Genomic DNA, 27,006 nt, shown 5'->3' with positions numbered 1-27,006 from the left:
AACCTGCCTTGGTTGCTTTTTTTCACATGGTGAAGTTTACCCGCTTTTCGTACACAGGGGAAACCTTTGTCAGCAATGACTGGGAATTTAAAGGTTGACTTCTTCCGGCGCTCTGCTTTCATAAATTCATTCATTCGACCCTACAGTTTATTTGAACCGTCATAGAATACAGAAGACCTATCTGCTGAATTTTAGCAGCACTTATCAACAGCAAAATACATATCACGAGCCTCCCAAAGGAAAAAATATTTGAAAAGGGATTTGGAATAAGGAAAAAAAAAACTGAAAGCAGATGTCAGCGGCAGAAAAGTGGATTACTGAGGCAAAAATTGTCTATAAAAATAGAAAAATACATGTGAGAAAGAGTGAGAGATTGGTAAGAAAAACAACGATTGAAGTTCGAACTCTAAATCTTGCATAAAGATATGACATATTACACAATAAACAATAAAATTCATACAAATCCATTGAACGCTTTATTACCGGCCGAAGAACGTTCATCTATATGGGTAAAAATAGTAGAATACAGTGAAAGACATCTTAGGTTAACATAGGCACAGCGTATCCATCTCTTTCATTCAAAACGAATAGGTTAACTACCGCCAAGGTAGTTTCCCCATTCTCAGCTGACTCGAAAGAGTGAGACGTTGTCACATTCGAGTAACACAGGCCAGGGGGAAAGGAAGTTTTGTCCGGGACTGTACACGTGCATGTAGTGTTAATGGAAAAATCTTTCAAAAAGGGACTGGCATCTCCATATCATTCAACATCATCTTTACTAATGAAATACTGAAAATACTTGGTTAAATCATTGGGCACCAATATAGAATATACGAGTAACCATTGGCCAAAGAGACGTAATTCTTGTCGACCAACTGGCAACAAATAATCTACAAGATCTGAAAGAAATCACCGAAGGATGTTTTTGCTTTAGTAACGGCCAGCTAGACCTAAACTGCCTCAGTCTGGCTAGTTCCGCTAGTACCTGGAGTCATTACGAAGTTGGCTGATGAAGTGCTTGGTGCCAACTCACCCGAGTCTCGTCATATTCGAGCAGCAGGTTAATGTCGCTCACCGTTCTCCTGACCTTGGCTGCGACTTGCTCATGCTGACTGTCAGTTTGGAGCATATACCTTTTGACATCTCTTATTGATAATAGTTATTTGTTTGCTTTACATTGCTTTTCACCATTTTTCTCCTTCAACATCATTGTATATCAGAGGATTAGGTGTTGACTTGAGTCAAAATAAGATTTTTGTTCATTAATTTGTATCTGAGAGAGAGAGGGCGTACATTTTAACATTTAATTTATGGTTCTCGTAAAATTCATTATCAATGTTTAGTGATAATATTTACTAAAGAAAATAAAGGCTCTGCACAATCAATGATACCTAGACACTTAAACAAAGCCATGGCCAAAGATGATATATCTGATACATCGAAATTCAAAATATTAAGAAAAGTTACATCTTTACGAACCACGTCCCACAATATTCTCGGAAAACGTAACGAGGAAATGTACCACCAGTTCGAGAGAGAAAAAACAAGTACCGCAATGCTTGTTTTACTTGTATTCATGATACGTATAAGATTTTTATCTGGGAAACAAAGTCACAGTTTTCTTGGGGTAAACTGCCCACCAAACCTACCTCATGCTGGGTTCCTGCATGATGTCACTGGCGCCGAATTTGAGTGCCCTCGCCATGTGCCAGTTAACAGGATGTCCCTCTTCGCATAATTTGATGGAGGGCTCCAGGAGTTCGTTCCACGGAATTCTACCACCAAATTTCTTGTAAAACTCATAGTAGCCTCTCACCTCACCAGGAACACCGACAGCTAACCCACCTTGATCGGAAAGGGAACAGATGTCAGAATTTTTTTTTAAATAAATGAAATCAGAGATCTTTTTCTCTCCCTGTCTCCCATATGATGTGCCCCGCTCCCCAGCACCCGCCCCGAACATATTGCTAAACTCTTAGTGACGATAATTCCATTTTTGTTTACTTTAGAGAATAATGAATGACCTCACAATTTTTTGTGAGAATTGCAAGAGTCCCATCTTCCTTGAACGAACGTTGGCAGGTCTGAAGAACTTAACGCTCCATATCTTGGATGTGAGGCCTGATGTAGAGAAAGGAAACTTCAACTTATTTTCTTATTAGATTCGTAGATTTTAGCATGGAATGCGTATCGAAAATCATTTCGATGAACAGAGTATACACACGCACACACACACACATGTATGTATATATATATATATATTTATATATATATATATATATATAATATATATATATATCATATATATATAGAATGGATATATGATATTATAGATATTATATATATGATATATATTTATATATATATATATATATATATATATATGTATATATATATATATATATATGTATATATATATATATACATATATATATATATATGTATACACACACACACACACACACACACATATATATATATATATATATATATATATTATATATATATATATATATATGCAAGTATATACACAAAACTAAATAACGAAAATTTGGAACGTGATGAATATATAAATTAGGTATGAGCCACAAAGGAAAATGAGTATACAAGGAAGGGTCGTATAAATGACAGATGCTTATTAAGGGAAATAAGTACCTAGAGTAAGATTAAGTCCAACTGATCAGAAACAGAGACAAGATATTTAAAGGATTATACAGGGCAGCAGCTGACTACATGCACACATTTTTTTTGTAAACAAACCTTTTTCACAAGGTAAACTTATTCACAAAAAAATATATTAAACATACATATACAAAGAAAACATCTATTAAGCAACTAATTTGTTTTTAAATCTGCGATTTTTTCTTTAAGGTCATTATTAAAGATGTTACATATACAAGGGCCTAAATAATACAGTACTATTAAAATTACAATTGGAAGTAAGTTTAGATTGACGGATTCTAAAAGATTTCGTGATATAACAACATTTGATCTTTCAATTACTGAACTGCCAATCCAATTCATCTGGTGCTCATTTTCACTTAAATGAATGAATATTGCATTGGATGTTTGCCCAGTTTTGACAGAATATTCATGCTGTTTAATTCTTACTTCTAAATCCTTGCTAGATTGACCAGTATAAAAGGAGATGCAGTTCAAAAATGGAATTTTATATATTATGATGTTGATTTCCTTAGGGCTATTTTTTTAGTAGCATTCGTTTTAGTGTGCTATAATAGGCGAAAATGAGGTTGGCTTTAAAAGTTTTTAAGGAAATGCTAAAATAAAGCAAGCAGAGAATGTTCTTAGATGTTTCTTTCTCCTTGTTACTTAAACTATATAACTTTTACATTGGCCAATCTAGCAAGGATTTAGACAAGAATTAAACAGTATAAATATTGTAAAGGAATATTGATTTATTGAATGTAAAATTGCAGAAAAGGTTGAAAATTGATATTTGCATAGAAAAAAAGTGTGTACACTAGACAACAGATGGCAGTAGCGCTTGGCGTAGGCGGTAGTCGCCAAGGATAATGTATCGAAACAATGATATTTGGTCCATGGATGTCTAGCGTGAGTCTGGTATATAAAGGCCCAAAACGACGATTTTCGTTGGAGCTGAAACAAACAAGTGATTATAATAGTGTATCAAGTTTTGAGGAATATATGGTAATGTATTGTTTATCCATTTGGACGTTTTCTTGTGTGATGTAACGTTGGTTGCCACTAACTTTTTGATGTTACAGTGAATTATATGTTGTGTTGATGTAAAGCTTTGTGACTTGGGTATTATACTGTAAAATGCCGTGATTAGTGATTAGTAGTCTTGATGAAGTGCTGTATAGCGAGTCTTTGCTTTTGTGTAAAGCGTTCGTAAATTGTTTAATGTTCTGTTTGTGACTTTAATTTCCTTACTAATTGTTATTAAAGTACATTTTAAGTTATAGTGGGTTGTCACTGTTTCCTGATATTCTCCTCGTAAATCCTTACCATAGAGAGTTTTTTTTTTTTTTGTTACATGGGGGCCTGTCGAACGAAACCCGAACGTATCCCTACTCATCCTTTGCTCATCCTGTCGAACGAAACTCGAACATATCCATACTCAGTGTTTACTCATTCTATCGAACGAAACCCGAACGTATCCTTATTAATTGTTGCTTTATTCATGTCGAACGTATTCGACCATAACTTGACGTATCCCTACTGTTAATTGCTTTTCAGTACTTCCATGTACTTTAGAGAGGGGGGAGAGTTGTGATAGTGTTAGTGCTATAATATTTGTCTTGCTGTGTTATTTTGAGCAGGTTATTAAAGAAGTTTGATTTGAAAGATTTCATACGTAGTCCTAGTGGTGAAAAGTTAGAAGGTATAACTAAAATAGACTGGATTGTTCTAGCTAGGTACTATAATGTAGAAGTATCAGAATCTGCAAGGAAGCAAGAAATCTCAAATAAAGTAAGTGAGGCGCTAATGACTTTAGGCATTTTGTCTGATAAGGAAGGGTTGTTACTAATGAGTTGGGAAGAGGAAGAAACTGATAGCCAGCAAAGCGCTAGTGAGAATAATACAGAAGGTAGTGCAAGTGAAGAGGAAGGTGCCAAAGCCGTACGTGAAAAAACAAAGTCACGCAAGGTTAAACCAAAAAAGTCCAAATTTGTTTATGAAGGGATGAGTGTTGAGCAGATGCAGATTCATTTGCAAATAGTTAGATTAGAGAATGAGAAAGCTGTTGAACTAAAGAAGTTAGAAAATGAGAAGAGCTGAAAAGGTTAGGAAGGTAGAAGCTGAAGTGAGCAAAAAAAAAGATTGAAGTTGAGCCAAAAGAGGATAGAGCTAGAGATGAAGAAACTTGAAGTAGAAGAAAAGTCCAGAGAAATACCAAAATCTTTTAGAATAGACAATGCAGTAAAAAGTGTACAAATTTTTGTTGAAAATGAGAAGATGCATTTTTTTTGACAATTTGAGAAAGTAGCAGAACAGCGTGAATGGCGCAGAACGTCATGGAGCACGTTGTTCAAACCTCCTTTCGAGGAAAGGCTAGGGAAGTATTTGCTGCCTTATCTTTAGATGATTCTAAGGATTATGAGAGAGTTAAATCTGAAGTTTTGAAAGCTTATGAATGGGTGCCAGAGAGGTATAGAGAGAAGTTCAGAAGCTGGATAAAAAGAGACAGTCGTACTCATATGGAGTATGCACGGGAACAACGCCTGTGGTATGATAGGTGGATGAATGCCCGAGAAGTTAATGGTGATTTCGGTAAACTTCAGGAACTTATTTTGCTTGAGCAGTTCAAGGATGGTATTAATCCACTTATTAAAACATATTTGGATGAACGTGATGTAGATAATGTCGATGAAGCCACTAGATTGTCTGATAATTATGCATTGACCCATAAGCTATATAATACTGACGTCACTCCTAAAATTGGAAGGAGCAGAGTTTGGGAAGAGCAGCAAAATTACAAGGCACAAGGTAAGACTACGAGTTCACAGGTATCATCTCGTGGAGTCTATAATAAATCCTTTAATAGAGGTGGTAGAGGGGCAAGTCGATATAATTCTGGTCCTAGTGTTAGTGCTGGACAAGCAGGATACAGTGTAAATGATCAGTTTACACCTAGTTACCAAAATATAGGCGAAAATTTTAGAGATTTTGTATGTTTCAGTTGTGGCAAACCAGGGACACCATCAGTAGAGTTGTCCACATCGCACAATAAACCGTCCAATTCAAGTGGTAAATAAAGTTAAAGATAAACCTGTACATTTTAAGGATGATCATAAACCTGAAAATACCATTGCATTGTTGAATCAACCACAAGCATGTGGTGACAGAGGTCCTTGTTTGTTTGCTTCTCCCCTTAGGCCAGGTAAGAGGTATTGTAACGATAGCATCGACAGTAATATATGTGATGTTGATGAGAATATAGGTTACAAAATAGGTAACAATAATGTTCAAAATGTTAGTAATGTTGGTTGTATTGAGGATATTGTAAAAGGAAATGGAGTGAGACTACCTGAAGAGAAGTCCACATCCAAAGGTACTGAATTGTATGACCCTTTTATGGGAGATGGTTGGTTACACCTCCCTTGTGTTGAAAAAAGGAAAGTAAGGTTAAGAGATACCGGAGCGGTACAGTCTGTAATGATAAAAAATATGTATGACCAGTGGAAGGATACTGGAGAGTATGTACTTCTGCGTGGGTTTGGACCTGAGTTTTCAGCTCCATTAGTAGAAGTAAGGTTAGAAACTCCGTTAATTTCGGATATGTTAAAATTGCTTTGGTGAGAGAAATCCCAGTGTCAGGAGTAGAGTTAATTCTTGGAAATGATGTATGTGGAGACAAAGTTTTGGTAGCAGTAATCCAATTTTGACAGACAACCCTTTAATTCTTCATTTATTACAGAAGTTGAATGTACATTTCCAAACTTATTTCCTGCTTGTGCAGTTACTACAAGAAGTAAGAGTGCCGAAGGAAAGGTAAATGATGACGACGGTTTGGATTTACAAAACTTGTTTAAAGATGGTCCGGAAACACTACAAGTAAGTAAAGTCAGTACTCCTTTGCGAATGCTGAAAGTTAATAAGGAAGAATTTTTTAAATCTCAAATTGAAGATGATAATTTGAAGGTAATTAGAGATAATGCCCTTGTTGATATAAATGATATCGAGAAGGAGGCAAGTGTTACTTTTTAAAGGATGGAATCCTAATGAGGAAGTTCAAGAGTAGAAATGTTAATGATGTTGTAGAACAAGTGGTCATTCCAAGTAGTTATAGGAATTTTGTTCTAGGTATGCTCATGACTGTAGTTTATTCTGGTCATTTAGGTATAAACAAAACTTATGAGAAATTATTAAGGTATTTTTTTTGGCCTAAGATGCAGAAAGATTGTAGTGAATATTGTAAAAATTGTGATTTATGTCAAAAAGTAGGTAAAGCTCACATGACCCTAAGGTGATGCCATTGCAACCCATTGAAGTTCCAGGAGAACCCTTTGAGAAACTGGTTTTGGATTGTGTAGGACCACTGCCTAGGTCTAGCAAAGGTAACGAGTATTTGCTGACAATTATGTGTAGTGCTACCAAGATTTCCAGAGGCTATTCCTTAAGAACTGTGAGTGCTGATAAGATAATTGAAGCGCTTAACAAGTTCTTCTCGCTGGTAGGTTTGCCAAAAGAAGTTCAAACCGACCAAGGAACCAACTTTACGTCTAGAAAGTTTACCTCATTTTTAGCCTGTCAGAATATTAAGCATTGTTTATCGTCTCCTTATCACCCACAGAGCCAAGGAGTGGTCGAACGATTTCATCGAACCTTCAAACCATGCTTCGCACGTACTGTTGTGAAAATGAAAAGGAATGGGATGTCTACATACCAATGTTGCTATTTGCCGTTCGTGATAGCGTACATTCATCGATGGGGTGGGTTTTTATTCTCCTTTTCGGGGGGGAGTTAGTATATGTCCATCAGGTAAGGTCACCCATGGAGGTGATAAAGAATCAGTTTGATTTCAGATGAGAAGGATGCTATCACGTTACAAGAAATGAAGGAAAAAAAAAAAAAAAAAAATATGGAAAGTAGCACATGAGAATCTTAAAGTAGTACAAGAAGAGATGAAAAAGAAACTACGACAAAAAGGCTGCAAAACGTGAACTCGACATAGGAGATAAGGTTCTAGTGTATCTCCTACAGCTGGTAAGGTTTTTACAGAAGTATATAGGACCTTGCACGGTGAAGGAAAAAGTAAGTGATGTTAATTATCGAATTCAATTTCCTACAGGACGGAGGAAAGTTAAAACTTTCCATATTAACAAATTAAAGAAGTATAACGAATCCAGTGGAGTGTTGTCAATTGCAAAAGAGGATGATGAAAAAGACGTTGAAGAAGAAATTGAACTTAGATTAAAAAAATACAGATTATTTGAGTGATGATGAAAAATTTAGGAAGTTATGTATTCATTTATCTGATGAACAGCAGCATGATTTTAAAGTGCTAATTCAAAACTTTTCAGATCTATTTTCAGACCATCCTAAAAGGATAAAAGGAGTACAGCATAAAATCAGGCTGAGAGAAGAGACGCCAATAAGTCAGCGTCCATACAGAATGTCGCCGAGGCAACAACAACAGTTAAAGACCGAAGTTGCTTATTTACTGAAACACGGACTAGCAGAGGAAAGCCATAGTGAATGGGCTAGCCCATGTATTCTAGTCGACAAACCTGACGGAAGTGCAAGAATGTGTACAGACTATCGAAAGGTAAATAATGTAACTATAAAAGATTCATATCCTATGCCCAGAGTAGAAGATATAATTGATAATGTAGCAAAGTTTCCTTTTTTAAGTAAAATTTATTTATTGAAAGGATACTATCAAATTGAGTTAGACAAAAACAGCAGGGATATTGCTGCATTTGTTACACCCCATGGACTTTATAATTATAAGGTAATGCCATTTGGTTTATGTAATGCACCTCTGACTTTCCAACGTCAGATGAATTATATCTTGAAGGATCTCGAAGGTGTATTTGTTTATTTAGATGACATTATTATTGTTGGAGAAACCTGGAAGATCACATTAAAAAAGTATATGATGTTTTTAAGAGGTTATTAGAATTTAATGTTACGATACCTTACAAATGTGAATTTGGAAAAACTACTGTTCAATATTTAGGACATGAAATAGGAAGTGGCCAAGTGAAACCTGTTGATTGTCATATTGAGGTCATAAAGAATTTGACCCTCCCTACATCTAAACGTGGAGTGATGAAATTTTTGGGAACAGTGGGGTATTACAGGAAATTTTGTAAGAACTTTTCAGATGTAGCCTACTCATTAACAGAGTTGCTGAAAAAGGATGTGAAGTTTGTGTGGTCAAAGGAATGTGACGATGCCTTTAATAAACTTAAGCTCATGTTAATGTCTAAAGCCAGTACTGAAATCCCCACCCCAGACTTTAATCTACCATTTCCAGTTACAGGTAGACTCCAGTGAAGTAGGAGCTGGCAGTGTATTATTACAGGAACATAATGGTGTTTTACACCCTGTATCTTACTTTTCAAAGAAATATAATAGCCACCAGTTAAATTACAGTATTGTTGAAAAAGAAGCTTTAAGTTTAATTTTGAGTTTAATGCACTTTGAGATATACTTGCTTAACAGTAACTTTGAAATAGACGTATATACTGATAATAACCCTTTTGTTGTGCTTACCTTTATTAATAAATGTAAGCACAACAATAAGAGAATTTTAAGATGGTCTTTATTTTTGCAACCATTCAAACTAAATATTCACCATATAGCAGGCAAAGAAAATGTCATTGCAGATTCTCTCTCTAGATCTGTTGATTACTTAAAGGAAAGTGCTTGTTACCAACGACGTGGCAGTCTCCGATAGTTGCTGAAGGGAAGTAGCTAATGTTTAAGACTGTAAGAGTGAAAATTCAGAATGGACTGAGGAGAGAGCCGCTGAGTTAAAAGGGGGGGAATGTAAAGGAATATTGATTTATTGAATGTAAAATTGCAGAAAAGGTTGAAAATTGATATTTGCATAGAAAAAAAGTGTGTACACTAGACAACAGATGGCAGTAGCGCTTGGCGTAGGCGGTAGTCGCCAAGGATAATGTATCGAAACAATGATATTTGGTCCATGGATGTCTAGCGTGAGTCTGGTATATAAAGGCCCAAAACGACGATTTTCGTTGGAGCTGAAACAAACAAGTGATTATAATAGTGTATCAAGTTTTGAGGAATATATGGTAATGTATTGTTTATCCATTTGGACGTTTTCTTGTGTGATGTAACGTTGGTTGCCACTAACTTTTTGATGTTACAGTGAATTATATGTTGTGTTGATGTAAAGCTTTGTGACTTGGGTATTATACTGTAAAATGCCGTGATTAGTGATTAGTAGTCTTGATGAAGTGCTGTATAGCGAGTCTTTGCTTTTGTGTAAAGCGTTCGTAAATTGTTTAATGTTCTGTTTGTGACTTTAATTTCCTTACTAATTGTTATTAAAGTACATTTTAAGTTATAGTGGGTTGTCACTGTTTCCTGATATATTCTCCTCGTAAATCCTTACCAGAGAGAGTTTTTTTTTTATGTTACAATATTCTGTCAAAACTGAGCAAACATCCAATGCAATATTCATTCATTTAAGTGAAAATGACCACTGGATAAACTGGATTGGCATCTCAGTCATTGCAAGATCAAAAGATGTGTTGGCCAGTACTCTTTTATATTCCGCCAATATACAACTTATTTCCAATTGCAACTTTAATTCTAGTTCTGGCCTGTACTATTTAGACCCTTGTATAAAAATAATGTTTAATAATGACCTTAAAAATATAATCACAGACTTAAATACAAATTAGTTACCTAAGAGATATATGTATGTTATGTATATTGATTATGTTTTTTGTGAATATGTTTGCTTTGTGAAAAAGGTTTAATTGTTTACATAAAAAAATCTGTGTATGTCGTCAGCTGCCGCCTAGTATAATCCATTAAATGTCTTGTCCCTGTTTCTGAGCAATTGGACTTAATCTTTTTGCAAATCACTTAAACTGTACCCCTGTTTTTTTGAGGAGGAAGGTTACTGATTCTCCAGGCGAGTTGGAGTCTAGGTACTTATTCCCCGTTTTAATCCCTCTCCGTCATTTATACAATCCTTCCTGTATACTAATTTTTTATATATGTCAGTCTGCAAAGTAAAGGTTGTTGAGTCGAAAGATCTCGTAGCACTCCATTGTTTCACTTGCCTTCGTGGCTTTTACCTATATATATATATATATATATATATATATATATATATATATATATATATATATATATATATATATATATATATAATAATATAATATAATATATATATATATATATATATATATAGCCTATATATATATATATATATATATATATATATATATTATATATATTCACAAACATTGTTTCAAATATCCTTTAATATCGAATTCACTCTTCCATGCAAATAATTGACACTCAAAGGAAATTATAACTGATAGGTAGTACTGCTACCCGGCCAGGATTTGAACCTGCGCCTCTGGTTTCGAAACATCGATCAACATTCGACTTTTGCCATTCCGAAGTGGTCAAAGTGAACAAATCCTACTCGTGGAGAAAATACTTGTTACCTATAATTACTTTTGAGTGTAAGCTATTCCCAAAGTATAGTGAATTCTATATTACTATAATTGTGACTAAATGGTTGTGAATATAAAAAAGTTAGGAGTGTATGTTTCTGTGTAGACGTTTCCGTTCAAAGTCATTCTTGTTCCTTATACCGTTATACACAATAGCAGGCAACCATGTAAGTGGTCTTTGAGACTGTCAAAACAATAATACTATCTAACTCGTTGTGTACTTTCCCAAAGGACTATCAACAAGTAACTTCATGAATGCAGACAAAACAAAACATCCCCAATAAAATTTAAGTTTAAATAATAACTGCTTGTTTCGTTATGATATCAGCAGTGTTCTTTATTTGCATATTTGCAGTTATGCTGACTAACGGTGAAAGTATTTCAACAGTGTTGAAGCAGTATTGTTGACTCTGCGAGTCATTCTCAAATTATGCAAACAAGGTCGGGAGAATCGCTTAGAAATAAATTGATTTTTATTGGTTGTCTTTACCCTTCAGAATAAATTAATTCTGCTTGTTCTCATTTGAATTCCTTTTAAATGATCAGACCTTATTAGATATGTATATATATATATATATATATATATATATATATATATATATATATATATATATATATATATATATAGATATATATATATATATACATCATATTATATATATATATATATATATATATATATATATATGCATATACATCCAGATCAAAGGCAGGAATTCAGAAGCAGATGACATAGTATCCACTTATTCCAAGCTTTCATGTATATATGTACACACACACACACACACACACACACACACACACACACACACACATATATATATATATATATATATATATATATATACATACACATATATATACCAATTAAGGTCTAAACATCGATCCAGCAGAGTAAATTTCCTTTAAAGTGCTCGAGGGCAACTCGGGTTGCATACTGAATTCAGCAAAAGGGAAAGTGAAAATACGTATAACGAAGAGAGTGTATGAATGATAATGACGAACTGTGTTGTCACTCAAAGTATGACGTGTCTGTAATGCCATGTACTTCCGATCGTGCCTCGGAAAGAGAGAGAGAGAGAGAGAGAGAGAGAGAGAGAGAGCAGAAAAGGCAGAAAGGCCGGCACGATTTTAGAGTGCAGATTTACACAGTGGTTTTCTTAAAAGCTAGTGACTCAATAGACTCTTGTAGCCCAGTTGTACCTTGAAGTTTTATCAAGGCCTTGATTCCTAAAAACGCTTTTCTTTTGTAGAAAAGTATAAAGTCTAAAGTGATAATATAGAACAAGAACTTCATTCTTATTACTTATTTTCCATCCGCTCCTCTTATGTGAACTGTGCTATTTAGAAGGTTTAGAGTTCCTGCGAAAATGTATTGCAAGACATGAAAGAGTGCCCACACGCCAGTCGTCTCATGTTACCTGAGTATAACAGGGTTAGCAAAAAAACTGGTGGCAGCCATAGCACGATCTTTCTACTACAGGATGTGGATGAGGCATTTTTACGTGTTTGCCTTGAGGTTAAGACTACGTAGAGTCTAGTGATGTCACTGAACCACGCCTTGGAGATTGGAGCAGTTAGTATCCCATTTTCATGAAAGTAGTAAAGCAATTTTATAAACTTCCCACTCAGAGTTCAGGAATACAGATTACTGCACAATGGAGGAAGAAAGGATCACGCTGCCACGAGAATTAACTAGGATGGTGAGAGAGAGAGAGAGAGAGGAGAGAAGGTGGGGAGGGCGCTAGTGTGGGGAGGGGGTGTAAAGCAAAGGATAAAAGTGCCAATTTTTTAATTTTCAAGATAAAGGACAGCTCAAGAAACACGAAAGAAACAAGAGGGGAAGACAGCAACGTGACTCCAGGCAAGAATTTAGGATTTTGTAAATAAAAAAGAAAAATACAGGAAAAAAAAATAGGAAGACAAGAAAGGAAGACGGCAACGCGGCTCCACACAAAAACCAGCCGCAGCTGAGAACCAGTTCGATTCGATAGAAATGTAAAATCATATACTGTACAGTATGTGTGAAAATAAGTACACAAGAATACGTATAATTGCTCGCCTTCAAATATTTCTAAATTAATCAAGATCAATACCAAACTTAGTCCTTTTTTGTGGATCAAATTTCCTTCTCCTAAATTAGTTACATTAACACCAAACATTTTTTTTTTCTTTTCCATAAATTTATCCTTTTATTAGTTGAACATTACCTAACTTTTGCTAACCAGTAGTTGACATTTTTTTTTGTTTAAGTTTGTTTTTCCACATCTGTGGCCTTCTTCAATTTGAAAATTTCTTCATTGTTCGACTAATTTGATTTAAATTGTGGCGTTGTGTATGTGTATGTGTGTGTGTTGATTGGCCTTTCGATGATATTTTCCAACTAATTTGGTGTCAACCTTTTTTACTAGATACTTGAAAATATTTTTTATGCCAAGACATAAACCCGATGATTAGGTCCGTTAAACCCGTTAGTTACAAGATGCCAAAACCATTAATTTTAGGCAGAAAATACGGCTTAGTCAAAATACTGTGGTTACGCATAAAATAACCCAGAATCAGGTAAGCATAATCAAATTTTGTGGAAGGAAAGACGGTGGAGATGTTTGTAATTTAGAGACCTCATCGAACAGGTCCATACTCCTTTAAAGCAGATAAAAGGGAACGACAAGGATGAACTGAATTAAGCAAAGAAATTTTTTAGACCAGTCCCCAGGCGTTTTAGGATCGGACGTCCGAGTGAGAACTCCGCAGCTCATCAGAAGCTTGAGACGTGGGAAGCTCAGAGATTTGACTCAACCGTTGGACAGACAGATCTAGTAATGAATCTGGCAACATAAATGCAGACTTGCGAAACAGATATAGAAATGATTTCAAAATACAGATATACAATGGGCTATATGACAGGGAAGAAATTTGATTTATACCTCATTTTAGACACCAAAGGAGATATCATGCCAACGTCTAATTGCAGTAAAGAACTGCAAAAACTCATCAGGCTGGCGATACTTTTGGGAACACTAACATCAAATGTCCTGGAGATTATGACTTACTCATGGTAGATGAGGATGATGTGTTGTACAACGAAAATAAAGGAAAATTATAGGAAGAACCAAAGAAGAATATATGACATAGACTACAGACTACCAAAGGGCAGGAAAGAAATGGACACAACAGACATGGTCGTGCCCTGACACCAGCCAAGAGTCAGCATTGAGATGCCAGTACATCTCAACAGGGAAAGTATGCTGGCGTTATTTGTTTAACTGCTAAAAATGTAGACATTATGCAAGTGACACATACATACATTGTCAAGAACTCGGCCTTATGCCACTTGAATTGAAATTCTGTATATTAAATAGCAAAGAGTGGCGCCAAACAGGCTCCCCATTCTCCCTTGCTGGCCTCCTCCTAGTCTCCCGTCATCCACTCCCCCTGCCAGTATAGCTGACCTGGCGGAAGTCTTCTCGTTTGTCAGACACTGATGCCAGATACTAGCCAAGGAGAGCAAAAATAATCCTTGCCTACAAAAGGAATTATTTTTTGTCTGGTATATGGTATCAGTGTTTTAATTGTATTTAAATGCAAGTGGTATATATGTATATATATTATTTATATGTGTGTCTGTGTGTGTGTGTTAGAATAAGTGAAAGGGTGGCTACTTGAAAACCATACGTGATAATGAATAATAATACCAGATATATGGAAAATGTTCTTAATATGCAAGTTTTGAGGATGAGGGCTTCATAATTGTACACATTTATATTTTATCCATTAATCATTGAAAAAAGACAGCTTCTATGGGACTCTTCAAATGAGCGTTAAGATAGTTATTATGATATAATCATTACAGAAAAGGCTAAGTATAAATCGTCTGTGTCCATACTTGCAATGAGAGGTACTACTTGAAACTCTACTTGGCAAAACGACCGACGAGTACGGAAAGGATAAGAAAGAGAACAATAAAATTCAGTGGGGAAGGTGTTTGAAGTCACTTTATGGATGAAGCTCTTTCCATTTACCACGAGAACGAATTTCTAAAGCCTGTTACCAAAGTAAAATATACTATTGCGTCTTATTTTTACTTTTTCCCTTTTCCTGTTTTCCGAGAAAAAAAATGTAAACTTTTTTCTAGCAGAATGAAGGTAACAATTCCAATGGTTTCTTAATTAAGTCTACAGACATTTCTGTAGTACCTGTTTGTCAAAATCTATTGAGTGTATGTTGAGTGGCCATCTTGGAAGGAATTTTTCCTCCTGGAAACAGAAATGCGGAGGAAGTCCCGACTAGTTTACTAATATTTTGCCGCCCAAAGATTATCACAACAATGTCCTCAGTCACCTTCCACACCTGACTGCACTAATCGGACTTAATTCTTAAATCATCAAGCTCTGAGCCTCGTTACCTTAAATGGCAATTTCTTTGTCAATACAATATTTATGATTCCTAAACCGTATTTCCCCACTTCATTACATACCTTCTAGCCCTATATTCGTGCAATTAATGCTCCCGAACACCAAGATTTTAAGTGTGGCAATAGCGAAGCTCATATTTCCAGATCATTAAAAATTCTAGATCATTTCCAGACTTATCGCGATGCAACAACTGCTGATAATTATTGCCACCTGTGCCTTTAATGCATACACTCATTCCCTACTTACTAGCAGTAGCTACACTGATTTCGCAGTACGATGCCTACTACGTATATCGTTTCTTATCTTTCATATGATAATTCATTGCTCCTGAGTGTGAAGCTCAAATCTACACCAGTAAGCTTTAATTGAGTGATGGATGTGTCTACTACTTTGTTTGAAGTCTTAATCCGTTTTCATCTCTTCTTCCCCATATTCCTCTATCCAAGCTGAAAGCTGTCCCATATCTCTCAATCTACATTCATTAACAAAATACTTTCTAATCAAAGTGATATACTTGAAAATAATCACACACCACCTTTCGCATTTTCAGCCAAAGGCTGCTTTACTAAAAATTAAAAATCTCTTCCAGTACTAGAGCAACCTCCTCCTTGGAGTCTACATCAGATATGGAATTGTGCTCAATTGAAATATTTATCTTAAGCCTCTACACACACCCCAGAACACCCTAAACAACATGCAACAGAACATCTAAGAAGTAAAGTTCACACCATGCAATACATAATGACGTTATGTGTGATACGATCAACCATTACAGTAAAATGAGTAGACATAATGGAAATGTTTAGTTTCAATGATTCTAGAAATGTCATAGAAACTTTTCTAAATTATCATTCAAAAAATATCCTTACACAACAAATCAAATTTTCACCTCAAAACTTATATGAAGATAGTAGAAAATATATTGGATGCCAGACCAAGTAGGAAATGAAGAGCCGATCAAGCAGCCAAAGCTTTAACCAAAATCACAAGATGATTCGTAGATATTTCTATAGGCGATTATGTATCATCTGCCAATTCCATTACAGACAATTAATGGCCGAATGTATAAAATAATGATTATGACTGTAACAAGCAAAAACAGATCAAACTCAGTGTTCGAGTGTGGGATTCATCACATAAAGAGGAACATCGACAAAAATCATGTTGAGTCATCTTAGAGTTACTGATCTCTCTCCCTTGACCCTTGACTACTCGACCGATTGCTGGTTGTCCATGTCCCAGAGAAGGAGGAGCTTTGTCGAATACATGAACCTCTTTCTGATTCGTTTCCTTTTTCTTATTACAAAGTTGCCTGGACTCATTATAGAACCAGAATGATTGAAACAGATCTTTTGAGGAAGCTGTTCCAAGATATCCTTCCTCTTATCAGACAAAAACTTTCGCCAACTTCATCTAAAAACATTGCGATCTATCATCACTCAGCTTAACAAAATTTAATTCTCTATTGCAGCCAATTTTTTCCTAATTCTGACTCTACATATTAGAAGGTTAATTCAACTTAGATAAGGGGCAACGGTTCATTTTACCTGTTAGTGAGAAAAAAAAGTCGTTAGTCTAAAAGCTACCTACATGAATTAGCGAGAAATTGAAATATTTAACAAAAATGACTGGGTAAACAAGAAGTAGAAAATAAATCCTAAGAACCTAGAAAAATGACTTGACATATACACGGGTATTCAAAAATCTCACCGGAGTGGATTACAGTAAAGTTTCATCTTGCATTAATTTCTTGATTATTATGACGAGTAATATTGTGAAAATGAAAACGCTTCAGAATATGGAGATTTCCACATCCTTCAAACTATTTCGAACTTTCGCGAAAGACGAGAACTTCAAAATGAGTAAATTTTCGCGAATTCTTTTCGTAAAATTAAAAGCCAATAGCGTTTGATGCAGCGAAATTAAAACATTTCAGTGATCAGTAGATTCATAATGAAGATGAGATCTTTTGGTTCTGACAATTATTATGCATTTCGAGAACAAAAGCTGACAAACGTTTCATGACTGCAATCCCGGGCATAGTAGGTAGTGACAGCTTAGATCAGTTACATTTGAGACCACAGTGGAGTGGCATTTCAAGTTTTCAACAGCAAAAAGTTTCGATGAGATCTGTGGGTTTCAAGTGGAAGATAATGATATGTATGTCACGATTACAAAACTAGAAAATAAATTTAATTTCAGGTAACATGGACCGCGAAGAACGTGAATGAAATCTCTAAACTTCGAATAATTGAGAACTAAAATGTTTCCCGGTGGATTTCACACCAGTAGTTAATATTGACCCAGAGAGAAGTTCAATTGTCTAAAGAAGTAATTCACGAGACTCAAAATGAAGGCTGTTCAAAAGCTATCCTTTTATACTGAATCCCTCAACTTCATGGCAAATTAATCACTTTAAAGTTCAGCAATTAAAATGTAATGAATCATCCTACCAACCACCGAGGCGATAGCCCACAACCATGGATATCATAGCAATGCATGCGATATAAAATAGGAATGCTACTAAGTGACTTATGTGGTGTTATTGCATTAGCGACGGTGAGGCATGCTGGGAGGGGCGTTCATGCAGTGCCTGGTTCTTTCAACCAGATAATCATCAATATTTGGAGTAACTTACCCTTCAAACTATGAGCTTTGTTCTCCCACCATCTTCCTTTGGCTGTACATAGAAAAATAGATGTAAGGTTCATAACCCTCCACTCATCACACAGATTTCCCTGTCCTCCCATTCGCCCTCCAGGCGAGTGATCTCCATTAGTCTATTATTCGTTTCATAACAATATAGATTTTTCAGATATTTTAATTCTGGTAACGCATCTAAAATAGTCCTAACAGGCCAGGCTCTGCAAAAGAGGAATGAAGCAAATGAACGGAGGGAGGATACTACCTTTTTGCATGAGTTCTTCATCGCCATCGTACATGTCCTCGAAGGCGGCCGCTGGCGCAGTTTCTCGAGCTATCAGAGTGTGGGCTTTCCTCTCAGCCCTGTCGTAATAAGTCAGTAAAAAGCCGCCTCCCAAACCCATCGACTGCGTATTGACAACGCCCACGCAGAACAGTCCGGCTATGGCTGCATCTGCTGCTGTTCCATTTCTCTCCAAGATGTCTCTGAGATAAAAGGAAAGAATCGTGAATAAATAATCAACGAGAATCATTTGGAACCGAAGGTGGTGAACTCCAGGAGAGGCGTTTATTCAAGAGTGACAGAGAAGGGAGAAGAGGGAAGAATAGCCCTGAATGATTAAAACTAATACTTTATTGCGAAGACTTGTGCTTTTGAGGTAGTTCATAGTATAATGAAATTTCCATTGGTTGCACTCAATGCAATACAGTGTGCAAAAGCTCAGTTGACTCAGATTAACACGACTAAGATTTTATAGGAGTAATGGAATTCAGCAATACCTACCACAGAAAGTCAATGTTGCGAGGGTTGCCGCGAAGTCCGCACATCACTGAGAAACTAGCTCCGCACCGGGAGTTGTAGTGTTAATTGCCAAGCAAAGTTATTTTACTACACTAACTAGACTAAATAGTCACCCTGCTTATATTATATTAACCGTATCTTTACCAGTATATGAGTTGGGTTTACTAATAAAACCTTTTTAGGGTTAGAGTTTCCCCTTTCCGAAATTCAGTTGCTTCATATCTTCTGAAACTACGTAACTTTAATGATAGTCAAATTTAGAATCCACGGTCCAAATATAACAGGTCAGCCAGACAGCTCCCTAGTTTTAAGCCTCCTCTGCGCACCTACGTCATCTGAGGGAGCGTGGTGGTGAGAAGGTCTAACACACCGTCAAGAGACCTTTTTTTTTTTTTTTTTTTTTTTTTTTTTTTAGAAGAGAATGTTTTTGAAAATATGATCTTTCAAGTGTCAAAAGAATGTAAATAAAACAACATTTGCCTTTTGAAAATATTTGATCAAGTTACCGAAATTCAGTTGCTTCATATCTTCTGAAACATTACGTAACTTTAATGATAGTCAAATTTAGAATCGAACGAGACACGCGGACAGTGTTCAGTCTTGAAGCTGTTTATTACATTCGATATATATATATATATATATATATATATATATATATATATATATATATATATATATATATATATATGTGTGTGTGTGTGTGTGTGTGTGTGTTTGTGTCTGTGTGTGTATAATTACTGTTTTATAGTTCTGAATGTTATATATGATTTGATGCGTAAATTAGGCCACAAAGTGAACACGGGCAAGTAAATTTATTCATAAAGTTTTCAGCTAAAAGTGGGAAGTTTAAAAAAAAACTGCACTGAAATGTATTTCTTTACTAAAAACGGTTGCTTTTCATTCATTACTTTTGCGTTCCACACAGAGTAAGTTGACAAGCTATATAAATTCATCACTTTAGGTAACATGCTGTATGATAAATCAAAACGTTTGCTGAAGTAATAATAATGATAAACAACCTAATACATACGTAGGTCTAGGCTTAAAATCAATGCCATAAGCATTGTAAACAGACAAAAACGATATGAAACATGTAGGTCTATATGCCCCATTTTATGATACGGATATTTTGAAATGAGATATTTCCCCAAGAGAATGGACAGCATATTATGCATGATTTATGGTATACATGTGGCAATCCTAAGCCAAACGAATGCCCTATTTGGGGCTATGAGTTTCAAGAAATTGGAAAAGAGCACATCATAACTGGTCCTTTTTTTTTATCAATAAGCTACATTAATATAAAGAAAATCCACGATTATAATACACCACTTCATAGCATAGTGATATCAAAACTTATTCGGTTATAATCAGTTGAATAACTTCAACTAATGTAATTGCCTAATACATATTTGCAATTGTTTTCTAAATAAATAAATAAATAAAACTCATTAAACATGACTAAGTTTACAATAATGTAAGTCAGTCTTCACCCTAAGATTAATTCCCAAATTAACCAAATTTTACTAACTATATCTATATTATATATATATATATATAATATATATAGATATATAATATATATAATATATATATAGTATATTATATAAGTATATATATATATATATGATATATAAATATTATATATATGTATATATATATATATATATATATATATATATATATATATATATATATATATATATATATATACTATAATACAAAGGCAAATTGAAGATAGCTGGACCTAAAGAATGAATGCATTGCAAGACATCACGTTTGGGTTACGTTATCTGCTGTTGTCAAAATCGGTTCTTGACAATCGTATGATCGTACCCATCTGATATTGGCGCACGAACACTCGAGACTAGTGAAAATGGTTCATTTTTCAAAAATATTAGTATTTTCAGAAAATATATAATTTCAATCATTTTTATTAATGGAAAAAAGTTTTAAAAGCATAAATATATATGCGGACCTACAGCGCCGCATACATGAGGAGTGCAGTCCGCAGCTCTGCATTCAATGACTCCCCCTCGAATCTTCTCCGCACTTTTGGTCGTTTCTCCGCGCTTTGGCAACACTGAATTTTAATTTACTTGCGACGGCTAAGGTAGGTTGAGCGAATCTATACTCGGTTTTTTCCATCTGTCCGCCCGCCTGTGCTGTTTGCGTATGGTAACACTGCGTCCCGGGCTTTAGATAGTTACATTCAGCTTACATTCAACATTTATAATAATATCCTATTTCACATATTAACGGTGTAATTCGCATACAGTAAATTATTAAAACACTTTTCAGTTACAAATGTACACCCAGATATCCTTTTATTTACCTTAAACTTACACAGCGTAACTATTTAAAGCCTGGGACGCAGTGTTACCATGCGAAAACACCACAGGCGGATGGACAGATGGAAAAAAAACAGCGTATAGTTGCATCCGCAAGAACGTTTTCTATGTTGTGAGGAGGAGCCCTAGAACTTCAAGCGGGAAAGCTCAAGTCACTGGATACTGGCTTACGTAACGGATTTCACACTTTGATTACTTTGAAGTTGACATGGATCGAAAGGTAGTTGCTGTTTATAAAGCTACTGTCTTTAAACATAAATCTTTATCAAGGTTAAAGTAGCATGTCAGCTCAAAGATTTTCTGGCTATTTGCTCCCATTACAAAGCAGTTCGTAGTAGCCTACAGCCCTACACGACTGCATTTCTTTGCCGCGAGGCTGAAAGATCTCCCAACACATCAGCATTTTTGCACGATATAAAACTTTAATTGCCTGTGCAATACATATTGAGTTAATTGTGGTAATAACTATTTTTACTTAACACAGCTTTTTTCGTGAATGATTTGTGGATGAACCCCGATTTTCAAAAGTACGGACTATATCAAGAGAGTAAGAATGACCGCAGCCTGTGTCTGAAACATTCCACGCCTTTTTACAATATGAATGTTACGGCAACTGTCGAATGAAATCAAGATTAGGGTATGAATTTCTTAGAGAATTAACTTGAATATTAAGATCCTTCAAATTTCATCTAGCATAGTGCAGCACGATCTTGGCAGTCATATCAACCGTTTTCTCTTCTGCCTTTCCCCCATCACAAGTCCGTCACCAATGCTATAATTCTCTCTCTCTCTCTCTCTCTCTCTCTCTCTCTTCTCACTTCTAAAACATACTTTAAAAATATATATTACCACTCAGTCTCCCAAAGAAAATATAAGGAAATTAAGTAGTTATAAATAGGCCTAAGCTTTCACGTAAGCAGATTTTGCTCTCTCTCTCTCTCTCTCTCTCTCTCTCTCTCTCTCTCTCTCTCTCTCTCTCTCTACTTTTAAAACACATTTGAAATAATATTATCACTCAATCTCTCAAAGTAAATATAATGAATTAAGTATTAGATAGGCCTATGCTTGAGCACTCTCTCTCTCTCTTCCTCTCTTCCAAGTCTCTCTCTCTCTCTCTCTCTCTCTCTCTATTGATAGGCCTATATAGTCATTTATGGGCCATTCAAGTAATTTTCATATTTTCGCTCAAAATGCTTTCAAATGTCATGGCACGAAATCGTGATCATCATACGATACAGCTCATCGCATGCCGTTATTCAGCATCATAGGATGCATGATGCTACAAAAAAGTTAATGGTGCAGGAGGTGATACAGCTCTGTGCCAGAGTTTGAAGTGTTTGATATGAACACTAAGAACTAAGAAAGGTCTGATGACATGTATCTCCTGATAAAGAGGGGTTTTGCACTTTAGTTTGGATCGGGTACTTTACAGTGATGCCGTTTTTTCTTCACAACATTGGCTTTCAGCAGTGTTACCATAGGCAGTTCATCTTATTTCTTTTTACTTTATTTATGATTTAATGGTTAGAATGCGTATTTTCCGATGATTAATTATTTCCCGTGATGTTAAAAAGCTACACGTCACTAGCTCAATATAAAGTATTTTTGACGAAGAAAAATAAAGGATTTCAATAAATTTCATTTGTATAAAAGAGCAAGATATGTTTTATATCTTTATTTTCATAATAAAACATAAAAAGGCAAAGCGAAGAATGTTTTTCTTCATGCCGTGGCCTGTGGTCGCAAAAGCCACGGAGGGTTGCCAGATGTCACCAGGAAGCCACACTAATAGACGAAATTCCTCAAAACGGCAACCCTGGGTCACTTTATCATGAAGTGTATCTGAATCAGAATACAGTGGCCTACAGTAGCCTACAGCAAGGAGCAGTAATTGGTGAGGAAAAGTCCAGACAGAATATATTTGGCCTCAAGCAGAACATTCCTCTCCTAAACATCTTATGCAAAAATTTCAAAGGTACAGTTCATAGCAAGAAATGCTCATATGACCACATGAGATTTACATCTGTGACTCAGTACACTAAGACTTCAGAGCTTTCTCGACCTCATAGATGCAAGTTACAGATCGCATCGTGACCGGTTGCCCAAAAGGGAGCTTTTCTTTCCTGTGGCACACACTTTTAGGCAATATAGTGAATGTGATGACTATACTCTGTGTTTTCCATCTGTCCATCTGCCTTGGTGTTTGCGAATGGTAACACTGCGTCCCGGACTTTAAATCTCATCCTATTTCAAATATTAACGGTGCAATTCGCATACAGTAAATTATCAAAACACTTTTCAGTTGCAAATGTACACCAAGATATCCTTTTATTTACCTATAACTTACATATAGTGTAACTGTTTAATTCCCGAGACGCAGTGTTACCATGCGCGACCACCACAGGCAGATGGACAGATGGAAAAAAACACAGCATAGGCTTAGGATAATTGTGCACTTAAAATGGGCTAAATATGCATGCAAATATGCAGCAAAGACTAATAAAATATAGACTTAAAAATAAGTAGTAATAATTTTAGCTTATGAATAATTCTCCCTAAAAGTTTACTGTCCCAACAAAGCGTCGCTGACTCAAGCCTTTTCATAAAGGAGTCAATTGAAGAACAATGTGCAGTATCGACCAAATCATTTACTTTATAATACAGAAAAACACTTTTAAAGAAAACATAGACACGCTTTCTTGCGTAAGAACCACCAATCTATTTACTTACTTCTTATGTCAACTTAATGCAGGAATTTACTACTTTACAGTATGTAGCAGTATTTATAACATGTTCAAAATCCCTAGCAGTCTATAAAGCGTATTACATTTGATTACAACATGGTGAAGTAGATTGTCAAACGCAAATGTTCGTCTGTTTTCAGGAAGAGTGCATTTATACTGTGAAAACACTCGTTCAACATCGCACGAAACAATATGGGCATATTGTAACTTGACTAAGTCTGATAGCTCAAGTTCTCCTTGACTGTCAGCATCAAGGAAAGAATTGTTTTGCCTAGACTATTTACTCTAATACATAAGATCTTTACAAGGATATGACAAAAAAAAAGGGTTGCAATATGCACTTAAGCCCAAAACTTGTTAAAATATGCATTTGTATATGCAAATAAGCAAATGCATAATTATGGAGCTTCAAGTGGCAGAAAGGGACTCTAAGATCCTAATAATTAATGTTTATATGCATTGGGAAAATGACAACACTTTTTTTAACAATACTGCATGATCCTACTATCCATTTCAGACGGAAAGGGGCATTGTTTTCCTGGGATATCTTCAAGGCTTTTAGTCTTACATGATGACATTCTAACACCATGTTTACAACACCCCGCCGTAATTTGTAATGTTATAGGAGTTAGCCAAATTTATATACTTTAGTTTACTCTTATGATTTTAAGTTGGCCAGTCAGGATCCAAACACCTGAGCACAGGTTCGGATATGTCGCCTTAGCCCACTCCCCTTCATCAGTTCCCTCCTTCCCCACCAAGAAGCTCCAACCATATCCCTCGCAAACCTATCCTTCTATCTATGGGAGGGGAGTGGTGATATAGAAGGTTGAGTTTGGGAGGGGGATAGTGGGAGCTTGTTGATGGGGGAAGGAAGGAACTGAGAAAGAGGAGGGAGGTAAGTCGACTTATCCGAACCTGTGCTCAGGTGTTTGGGCTCTGACTGACTATAACTTAAAATCATAAAAGTAAACTCCTATAGTAAATAAATTTAACTAACTCCTAGAATATTATAGATTACAGGGGGTGTTGGAAACATTGTGTTGGAATGTCATCACTGTCTAACTAAAAGCCTTGAAGATATTCCGGAAAAACGATGCCGCATTGGGTCTGAAATGGATAATAGGTGAGTTACTCAACATTACTTACAATTCTACTTCTGATCGAATTTGTATAATTGGGAACCTTAATTATCATCCCACAAAACAGTTATATAACGAACTTACTCGCGTCTGTAATAATCATGTTCTCCAAATTAGCCATATAATGCCTCCCCCCCCCCACCCCGCCCCCGTCCTATTCCTTATACCTATATGTACAAAATAGAATGAACACAATTACAACCTCCTGGCTGGACAACTACATCACTTCTCCATGCCTTCATGAATTAATTGTTACTTGAAACATTCCCTGCAATCTTGCAATGGGCTACGATCACATCCCCGAACAGGTGTCATTCAATACGGCATCCCTCCCCACCATGATCCCCCAAAGTGATCACCTTCACCTAAACTTGCTGTTAGTTGGGACTTTAAAAAACTACCAGAAAATCAGATCCTTTAGGGTGACCACGGAAAACAAGCTGTGCTCAATAGTTCAACCAGCAGACACTATATTTTGAACTAACCCAAAATGTAGAAATGACCACCACAGGAGTGATATGAAAGAATTCTATACGTATATATTATCGGCTCTGCTTGCCTCAGGCAGAGGCACCTTTATATTCTGTCAAGGTAACTCTCATAACATACCTGGATGGAATAACTTGGTTAAAGATCTGTACATACAATCCGAGAAATGTTTTTACTGTTGAAGCAAAATGGCAGCACAAGGGAAGGACACTTTGCATTGTTAATAAGACAAGCAAGAGCGCAGTTCAAAATTCCTCTCAGCACTGGAGATACATGAAAAGCAACTAAGAGCAGATGAAACGCCTAAAAAATTAAAATCTGGCGATTACCATTGCTTTTGGAAAGACATCCAATCCCTAAATCCCAAAACTAAGAAGCTATCACAGAGAGTAGGAGATGCCGTCGGCGACGAGGCTATCACGAGAATGTGGGGCGATCACTTCAGCAATATCCTAAATTGCATAAACGATCAAGACTCCCGAGGAGAAGCAGATAACTTCCTTACTGATAACATTCAATCTCAAAATCAAACTAAAAGATCCAGCTGACCCTGGCAATTATTGCCCAATTGCAATCACTACAATGACATCAAAGATACTTGAGTCGGTTCTTCTAGTCACCTAGTGAGACCCTCTTTTCTAAACACTTCTGACAATCAGTTCTGATTTAAAGCAAATCATTCAACCGACACCTGTCTCTACATCCTGAAAGTACCTATCATCAACCTTTCCTGTATTCTTATGCTCTGTAGATGTGAGAAAACCATTTGTCATAGTAAACTACCTGAAGCTGCATGAAATCTGCACACCCTTATATTTAATTGTCATTAGAATATTGCTGGTTCTCCACACATCAATTCTGTGCCAAATGGGATGACGTATTGTCAAACAACTTCAGCTCCTAAAACTGGCTGCGGCAAGGGGGCAATCTCTCTCCATTGCTGTTTAATACGTACACAGATGCCTTGAATATCAAACTGAATTCATTCCCAATCAGATGCACTATCAACGAGATAACACTAAACAAACTGTTACGCCAACGATATTATTCTGGTTTCCCCATCAGTGCAAGGTCTCCAGCGACTAATCGACACTCGCCGCAGATATTCAGAGGAATTTGATATTCTATACAACTAAACCGAGACCCAGTGCAGGTCGCTGTTCCCGAGATCACCTAAGCACAAAGCAAACCACAAATTTTCCTCAGAAATCGTCTGGAATTCGTGCATGAATTCCTGCATATGGACCACGTCATCACAGACGAC

The 27,006-nt window shown here is 36.0% G+C and overlaps 1 protein-coding gene across 3 annotated transcripts in view; it reads right to left on the bottom strand.

Annotated features, from left to right (window-relative positions):
- LOC135205756 (scoloptoxin SSD14-like) overlaps positions 1 to 27,006 on the bottom strand; it is a 209,892-nt gene that overhangs the window by 30,061 nt on the left and 152,825 nt on the right. For 2 of the 3 annotated variants that reach the window (XM_064236905.1, XM_064236888.1), the window contains exons 5-7: positions 18,480 to 18,700; positions 18,210 to 18,251; positions 1,650 to 1,845 (exon numbers count right to left, since the gene is read on the bottom strand). In XM_064236905.1, coding sequence (XP_064092975.1) covers positions 1,650 to 1,845; positions 18,210 to 18,251; positions 18,480 to 18,700 — 459 coding nt within the window. The remainder of the gene's footprint in view (positions 1 to 1,649; positions 1,846 to 18,209; positions 18,252 to 18,479; positions 18,701 to 27,006) is intronic. The other variant, XM_064236897.1, reaches the window with a different exon arrangement.

The sequence above is a fragment of the Macrobrachium nipponense genome, chromosome 11 (genome assembly GCF_015104395.2).
Source record: "Macrobrachium nipponense isolate FS-2020 chromosome 11, ASM1510439v2, whole genome shotgun sequence".
NCBI classification, from domain to species: Eukaryota; Metazoa; Arthropoda; class Malacostraca; order Decapoda; family Palaemonidae; genus Macrobrachium; species Macrobrachium nipponense.
Note: the sequence above shows the minus strand (reverse complement) of the source record. Positions and strands in the feature narration are given on the sequence as shown.